Source organism: Triticum dicoccoides, chromosome 1A (assembly GCF_002162155.2).
Source record: "Triticum dicoccoides isolate Atlit2015 ecotype Zavitan chromosome 1A, WEW_v2.0, whole genome shotgun sequence".
Taxonomy (NCBI): Eukaryota; Viridiplantae; Streptophyta; class Magnoliopsida; order Poales; family Poaceae; genus Triticum; species Triticum dicoccoides.
In genome coordinates, this window is record NC_041380.1 from 197,075,722 (window position 1) to 197,084,853 (window position 9,132).

General features: G+C 47.2%; 1 protein-coding gene across 1 annotated transcript; it reads right to left on the reverse strand.

The window, feature by feature from the left end:
• LOC119266652 lies at window positions 1-1,675 on the reverse strand. The gene is made up of 2 exons (XM_037547903.1): window positions 1,400-1,675; window positions 1-1,276 (listed from the first exon to the last, which is right to left on the reverse strand). Exons 1-2 carry the CDS (start codon window positions 1,673-1,675, stop codon window positions 194-196), a joined length of 1,359 nt encoding a protein of 452 aa, XP_037403800.1. The 3' UTR covers window positions 1-193.
• Between the last annotated feature and the right edge of the window lie 7,457 nt (window positions 1,676-9,132).

Genomic DNA, 9,132 nt, shown 5'->3' on the forward strand with positions numbered 1-9,132 from the left:
CGTTTTCCTGTGTTTCACTTGTAATTGATGCATACACGAAGCTTTTGGATGTCCATCGTAGAGAAAGAAACGAAGTAGTACATCTCAAATTTGCTGACGGAACCTCAAAAAAAAAAAAATTTGCTGACGGGCGCGGCAAAGCGCGCCTCCGTCAAGCTAGTGCCTATTATGCCGCCTTACATACGGCTCCATCTCATCTTGTGGATGCGTACGTGGTGTCTTTGGACTCGTCGGCAGCGTCTAAGCTGTCAACCGCGGCAACCTTGGCCGGACCAAACCAACCTAGTCCAGTCACAACCGGAACAAGTGCCTTCTTTGGCACAGCAACGCGGATCCCGCAGCCACCGTCGCCGTCCCGAGCACCCTTTCCCGCCTTATCGCCTTGCTCCTTGTTGTGCCGCGGCTGGTCTTTGGAGTCGCTGAGCACAAGGTCCCTGGGAGGCAAGAAGCACTCGGTGGACAGCCCCGCAATGTTGAACTCCACCTCCTCGATGCTCCACGTCTCCTCCATGCACGTGCACGGTCTCTTCCTGCGCGCGTCGGCGTCGTCTACTGCTCCGGCGGCCCTCGTGAAGGGGGACACCGAGACGACGGTGCGGCCGGCGTGCGCGATGTTGATGCCGTCGACGGGGCGGTAGTCGCCGATGGTGGACGCCATGGTGGTCTCCCAGTACATGCTCGCGTAAGCTGCGTCGGCCGGCCTGGGGATGCGCAGCAGGTGGCTATCCTCGAGACGGACGAGCAGCCCCGTCCTCTGGCTGAAGTATCCCCATAGCGCGTGCCGGATCACCTCCACGTCGGCGCCGCTGCGGGCGTGCAGAGCGGAGGGTTCCGCGTCGACGCGGAGCACGAAGCAGTCCTCGCCGTCGACTGCTTCCTCGCCGACAGACGCGGCGCTGGAGAAGAGGTCCGCCGTGGATTTTGGGTCCAAACCCTGAACGCATCTGCGGATCGGTCGCGGCGGCCCCCGGGAGGCGTGGGCCTGCTGCTGCCACGGCGTCTGGCGCCAGGCAACCTTGCCGTCGCTGCCGGCGCTCATCTTGGTGCCACCGGCCACGACCATCTCCACGCACCAGAGCTCCGGCTTCTTCTGCCACACCACAAATCCTCCGTGCACCTCTCCCATTCCCTTCTTTGTTGCCTTGCTGCTCTTGGATGTAGTGCTGCTCATCCGCACCTTCCCCATGGCGAACATGCTAGTCGCCGCGCTCAGCGCCGCCTCGCCGCCGGCAGCCGCCACGTACTGCTCCACTATATACCTCGCCTTGGATAGCTCCTGAAAACACAAGGACCATTCATTAGCCGTGAAAATCACAAATATATCCCGCTGGCTGAATGCTGATCCAGTCGATCGATCGGTGGTAAAATGAAATCCAAGCACGTACGGTACGGGACTTACGAGGGGCTCCTCCTTGCTGTCACGTCCGCCCATGGGCCTCCTGGGCTGCACGGGCTGAGGCACCAGCGGCGCGCCCATCACGCCGAGCATGACCTGCACGCCGTCACGGCGATGCATATGCTGGTGATCGATGTGCATGTGCGTCCGCATCCACGCCTTCAGGTTGACCGTGCGGCGCCGGCGGGCCGGCACCTCCTGGTGGAGCTCGGGGACCGGCACCTCCAGCACGGTGTCGAGGCCGTCCTCCCGGTCTAGGTTGGGGCACACCTTCCTCATGGTCAATGCTCCTCGCCTCGATACCTAGCGCTCGACGTTGAACCGTACGTTTCGGCCGAGAAGAAGGTGGTGGTGAGGTGAGTGCACTCAGTTTCAGTCCCGTCCAATATATGGATGGATCGTGGATATGTGGCTGCACGTTCTGCGCTACCTTCGCTTCACCCCACCATGTTCTTCATGCTATTATACTCGTAACAAATATACGGCGAATCCCATTGTTTATACTTATATTATACGGGATCGAATATTTGTGTTGTTCTGGCGATGAGCGGCGCGGTGAATGATTTTGATTCGCGTCGTCTCTCTGTACCTACCTGGGGCAGATTGTAGGGCACTTTGAGGGACATCTGATGATTTGACAGGTCCATGGGTTGGATGGATGCCCTCCAAGGCGTCAATGGATCCGCGAATTGGCATACGTGTACACCGACATCATTAGATTCCCCAAATTAGTTGTGCGGCAACCATTTCTAAAATTGATACTAATTGTGATCTCCGCTACCTAGCTTCCCCGAAAAACAAATGATAAAGAGATCGCGCGCAATCTCCGGAGGACAAAAAGTGTGCTGTAATGTAATCTGGTCTGGTGATCCTCTCCGATTCTAAATTTTCTGCCTGAATTCTAAAAAGTACATACACACTAATTAGCGAAACTGAGCGGCCGAACTCTCATACATGCATGCATGCAATGTTGTTGTCTAAAATTTTGTCTTTATGCATGACGTGGCGGATAGTAATGACATATTCATGTGAGCAAGAGATTCCTTGTCTGATGGGTGTGCATGTGCACTTATTTTGGGTTTTCAAAATTTTAAAAAGTCATATCTTTCAAACCGTGCATCCAAATTCAGATCCATCTTCACCGCTGGATTCCTCGCGGCGAAATCTTTGAAACTAGATCCTTCATGAGTATATTTTGACAAAAAAAATTGATGCCAACTTTGATGCTATATCGTGCAATTTTAGTACTGCATTATGCAATTTTAGTACTGAATGGTGCAATTTTTTTATAAACTTAGTTTTTGTAGATGCATGATCCAATTTTATATGAGATTGCAACCTACCAACCATGAGAACGTAATGTGTAACTAGTCTACTGCCCCCGCGAACAACCTAGTAGTCGATGTGCAACTCTCATCCTTACTCGTGGATGTGTAGTTTTTCATGCTTTTGCACACCCTGCCCACCCCCCTACCAGTGCTATGTGCAACTTAGTCTGTTGTTCACGCCAACAATTTATTAGTCGATGTGCAACTCCTTCCCCTCCCTTATTGTGGATATGCAGTTTCAGTTGGCGGAGGCAATACACGGAGTTGCACAAGTCCGGCAGGCAGTTGGCCGGGCCAACATACGAAGTTGCACATCTCACATGCAGGATAGTTTGATGATGAAAACTCCACATTCATGAGGATAGTGAAAAGTTGCATATAGACAAGACGCTAAAGTTGTACGTCTCACTAGCAGGGGTGGTTTGCCCAAGGTGCTAGCACGAAAACTACACATCCATGGGATACAAGAAAAAGTTGCACATTACTGTTAGACAGTTGGTCGTGGCAGTATCCTAAGTTGCACATCCACTGATAGATAGTTGGCTGATGCAGCAAACAGTGAAAACACTCAAACGCGGTTGTGGGGGGTGCACGCACGGCGACTACCAGGCATGGAGTTGGCCAGGATACCGCGGTAGCTGACCAAATTACATATTTCACTGTTAGAGAGTAGTTGGGGTGGTGCCACTAGTGAAAACTACATGGCCTAGGCAACAAATGAAGTTGCACATCTCAGTAGAAGAAGGCGGTTTGGGGGTGGAGGTATCATAGAGGAAAACTGCATGTGTACGGTGTACGAGAAAAGTTGCACATCCCTTTCAGGTAGTTGCACATCGACGGCTAATCAGTTGCACAAAACGGAGTCAAAATTGCACAAAAAATATTTCGTCGAAACATACTCATATTAGATCTAGTTTCGAAGAGCACGCCGCGAGAGTTTGAACAGTGAAAACGGATCTTAATTTCGACGTGCGGTTTAAATATTATGGCTTTTCATAAATTTAAAAATTTGAATTAGTGTGTTCACATGGATGGTTTTATAATTCACTTTTTTTTTTCTGTTTATGTGGTTTTTTTTCTAATATGAAATGAAATTTTATTACATAGGAGTACTAATTAGGGGACCAAATTAGATTAGAGGATAAAAAAATATTTAGGCCGGTCGCTCCGAACAGCCAGGGAGCAGCCGGCGGCTGCGTAGACCTGTCCAATTTTCTGTGGCCAATTCAATCATCTGTCACCATTCGTGCAAAAGTTTTGTGCCCGTGTCCTGAGAGAAAAGTAAAAAAAAGAGCCTAATGGTAATGGGGATATGTTGAAAGTTGGTCCCAAAAACGGTCTTCCTACCTAATATTGTTGCTGGCATTAGGGCATCTCTAACCGGCCCTCTATAATTACTTAAAAAACGGACCCTCTATAATTTAGTGGAGTATATTTGCTTTTCTAAAAAATATCATTTCTAATCAATTCCCTAAACTTAACGAAGTAAATTTTTTTTTTGCTATTTTTTTGGAAATCCAGTTTAGCTCTCAAGAGCACATGCTCCTCTATGTGAGAAATGTTTTTTTTTCAAATGTCAAACTTCACACTTTTTTTTGCACGGAAACTCCGCTCTTTTCTAATGGGAAAAAGTTAAATTTTAGACCCTGATAAGTGCCACATGTGTGGCACGAGGCACCATGACCTTTTTTATGACAAGTTTAGTTACCCAAGAATGACAATTGTAGTGTGAAGTATGGCAATTTTCTGTTTGGACATCGACTTTCAGTTTTTTTTTGATTTTTTTCGGATGATAATTTTAGTTGTAAAAAAGTCAGGGCGATGTTACTTCGTGCCACACTTGTGGCAGTTATCATTTAGGTAAAAGGGTAAAATTTTAACAACATGCTCAAACAATTCTTATTTTGTGATGATTTGCGATGAACAACCACTGTACTATATTCTTGTGCGTTTTTTGGACATTCATTTTAATTCAGTTCAGTCCAGTTTTACTTCTTATACAGAGAACTAGCAAACATACCCGTGTGTTGCAACGGAAAAAAAAAGCATGTTTCTAGGCGAATAAGCATGACTCAAGATCCCTCCACAGATGCACATTATCTAATTCAACATAGCGCCTTACCCATGTTTTTGCTTATCCTCACTCCCACCTTGATCAACCATGACTGCGGCCACAGGTGCACATTATCTAATTCAACATAGCGCCTTATGCGTGTTTTTGCTTATCCTCATTCCCATCTTCATCAACCATGACCGCGATGTGCATTTGATCGCATTGCGTCTCGACATGGACAATCCCAAGTTGACGATCTCAGCCACCGCCTGAATCCTTAACCCATGATAGACGCCGGCTCTCACGCTAGGCGCTCCCATGCTCTCTCGCGCTCCGCCGGCGGCCACTCCGGCCCCGGCGTCCACCACCTCTGCGGCGCCGCCGTGCCTCGCGCTCGTCGACATGGGCTCCTCCCCCCCGCCGCCCTCGTTAGGCCGCCCCCGCGCTCTCCGCTGGTTGGAGTCGAGCCCTTCCTCGGTGGGATCTAACCGGGCCGGCTCCCCTCCCCCGTCCTACCGGCAGGTGCTCTGATGAGGACATCAATACCATTGTTACACCCACAGCCCCTGCTGTTATACATAATGGACGAATTACTAGAGCTCGCGCACGCCAATTGAATTATCAGGTACTTTCGTTTCTTAGTAATGATTCTAATGTTCATAAGAATATGATGCTGCCTAAATTGGATACATTTGTTTTGCTTACAAATGAAGGGACTAGCTTGGACAAGAAAGATGAACCTTGGAGCAAGTTCAAGCATGAAGATGATGGCATGCGCAAGGGGAACAAGAACGGAGTTACAAGTGATGATTCCAGGACTTTGAAGCCACCATAATGAGTGCATGAAGCCTTGGACAAAATATACAAGATGCCACTCCATAAATTTCGTCCAGAGGCTATTCTAGGTGCTGCGTCACCTTATTATTAGGCCAGGCCCATGTATTTTCGAAGTACTTAAGTATAGGCTGTTTTTAGAGTCTGTATGTGTGGGGAAACAAGAGTTAGGGTTGGTTTCGGACCCCTCCACCAAGGGCCACGATATTCCCCCTCTCTCCTCCATATATACAACCCTTAGGGCATCGTTTAGACTTTGGGTTTTGTTTAGATTAAAGTTCGCCATAGCTGCAACTTCGCGTACTTCATTTGTGTTCAACGACCAGACAAAGGCGTCAAAGAACCCCACCTTGATCAATAAAGCTTTCATCTTATATTCGCAATATCCAGTTTGCAATCTCAGTTTCTTGCTTGTTCTTCGTTTGCCTGCAGGAAACAGACCTTCGGGGTCAGGTTGATCGTGCTCCAGCGTGGTCAATAACCTCTCGTAGTTGGTTTAGCGATTGCTAAGGCGCGACGTCCTCGCACGTTCGTAGTCGGATCGTCAAAGTCGACTTCCTCCAAAACGATAGCCACCATCTCATCGAAAGATGGGACACCTTTGCCTCTATCAAGTGGTATCAAATTTCTAGGTTGCTCGGTGAGATTTTACAGTTTTTCGTAGTTTAGATCGAGTCTGTTCTTCATACCTATAATCCACGAAAAAGCCAAAAAAAATTATGGTTAGTTCATCCTATCCGAACCAATCTGAGCCTTTGCATAATCTTTTCTGTATTTGCTATGTTGAATTTGCGGTTGCATCGTCGTGTCTAGTTGCTGGTCTTAGTGTCTAGTCCTTTAGAGTTTCGAGTTCTGTTCACAAGTAGTCATGCCGCCGCCGCATCATCATCATCACCGCTGCCATATACCACCATCGTCATCACCGCTGCCATATACTGCCATCGTCATCACCGCTGCCATATTCCGCATATCCACCGCCATCACGATATTCCGAGTCCACGTCCATCACCGATTCGCCACCAGTCCGAGTTCCACCGTCCTACATATATCCGCCACCAGTCCGAGTTTCCACCAGATTCATCTCCGTCACCAGTCCTAGTCCGAGTCCAGTATTTGTTGCTTTGTTTCGAGTCCCAGATCACGCGATAATCTGAGTCATGATAGAGTAGGACTCCCCAACTTTCGAGCCATCCACAGAAAAAAATAGTTCCAAACTAAAAAAAAAAACTAAGTCTGGAAAATTCTGGCTAGGAAGTTTTTAGACCATTTGTAGACTTTTTCGAATTTTTTTGTTGCGGAGCAAAAAAAAGAGGAATAAAAAGTGAAATAAGAAAAAAAATACAGAGCGTGCTCCTCCCTTGTTTACATGTAGCGCTGTGATTTTGTTAGTGTTCTAGGCTCGCGTCTCTAGCACGATCTAGCCTAGGACCAGCACAGTACCGTCGTTGAGCATTTATTCAACTTTGCATCTCTGAATTGATTATTGCTGACCCTTTTTGCTACCATATTAGAAGCCTTCCCAGCTCCACATACATCTACGTCATGCGTTGACTCTCCCTGTTAATCTCTCTATCCAAGCTTTGAGAGTTTTGACTACGACGGTGGCCGATCATCGCCTGCTGCTGGGTAAGAACTGGTAAGAATTTGAGATTTGCTTGACGGATTTGTGACATCCACCACCACCTCTTGTTAGTAGTCTGTAGGATCATAGTCTTGTGTGTTTCTATTGCTGCTAACCATGGCAGGATCACAAGCCGACGAGACTGACTAGGAGAACATGACGAATAAGGAGTTACATGATAAATTTCAGCAAATGATGAGTGGACAGGTGCAAGATGTCCTAAACAGATTTGAAGAGGCCATGGAGAAGATAGATGGCATGGAGAAGACGTTCGAAACAAAGCTCGATAACAAGTTTAATGAATTGCTCGCGCGTCTTCCATCACCACCACCGGCTGCCCCTAACGCACCTCTACAACAACAACAACAACAACGTCGCTTTCCAAATCAAGTGGGACGAGCACATCGCGTTCCCATTGACCCTGGGCAAAATTCTGGTGCCGCTGTTGATGCTTCTGCCGCTCCTCCTGCTACTGTAGAGGTGGAGGACCATTACAAGGATGAGGTTGACCAAAATCAGAACTACGTGCAACCACCAGCACCACCACCACCAGGTCGTCCTCATGCATATCATCACAATGGTAGGGCTGCACCACCACCTGAGGTACATGACCATCTTCCTAAACTAAAATTGAATATTTCACCATTTGAGGGTAGATATGTTCCTGATATATATCTTACTTGGGAGTTAGAAACTGAACAACGATTTACATGTTTACAATATCCTAAGGAGAGACGTGTTCCTGCTGCTGTTTGTGATTTCACTAGTTTTGCATGTGTTTGGTGGTCTGAACATTGTAGATTATATCCTATTCCAACTACTTGGGCTGCTTTGAAAACTGCTATGCATACTCGTTGGGTTCCACCATATTATCAACGTGAATTACTTCAAAAATTGCAGCGTTTAAGACAAGGAATTTTTTTGTAGAAGAATATTATCAGGAATTACAAACTTGCATGATTAGATGTGGTATTGTTGAGGAGAATGAAGCTGTGCTTGCACGTTTTATGGGTGGATTAAATAGAGAGATTCAGACCATTCTAGAGTATAAGGATATACTAATATCACTCGTTTATTCCATCTTGATTGTAAAGCTGAACGTGAAGTGCAGGATCGACAGGCATTGGCGCAAACTAAATTTTCTGCAAGTCGATCTTCATCATGGACACCATGTGTATCCTCTACTTCCACTACTCCAGCACCTCCATCAGGTGCCACCTCCAGCCGTGATATAAGAAAGCAGACACAACCACCACTATCTGCCAAGAGCACACCTGCCAGGCCTGCGCATAGCTCTTCTTCTTCCATTGCATCAACAGGGCACACAAGTGATATTATTTGTCGTCGTTGTAAGGGGAGATCACATTTTGCGAGAGAATGCAAATCTCAGCGTGTGATGATTGCTACCAAGGATGGTGGGTATGAGTCCGCTAGTGACTATGATGAGGAGACTTTGGCTCTTATTACACATGAAGAACACGGTGGAGATGATTCTGATCATGAGACGCAATACATGGCTGCTGAAGATGCTGACATGTATGAATGTTTAGTTGCTCAACGTGTTTTGAGTGTGCAGGTTACACAATCCGAGAAAAATCAGAGGCATAATTTGTTCCATACAAAGGGGGTTGTGAAGGAGCGTTCTATCCACATCATCATAGATGGAGGGAGCTGCAACAACTTGGCTAGCATGAAGATGGTGGAGAAGCTATCTCTCACCACAAGATCACATCCACATCCTTACTACATCCAATGATTCAACAACAGCGGCAAGGTTAAGGTAACACGTACTGTTCGTTTGCATTTTAGTATCTCTACATATGCTGATTATGTTGATTGTGATGTGGTACCTGTAACACCCTCGATGCGACTATATCTCCCACGTGTCGAGGCACAACTT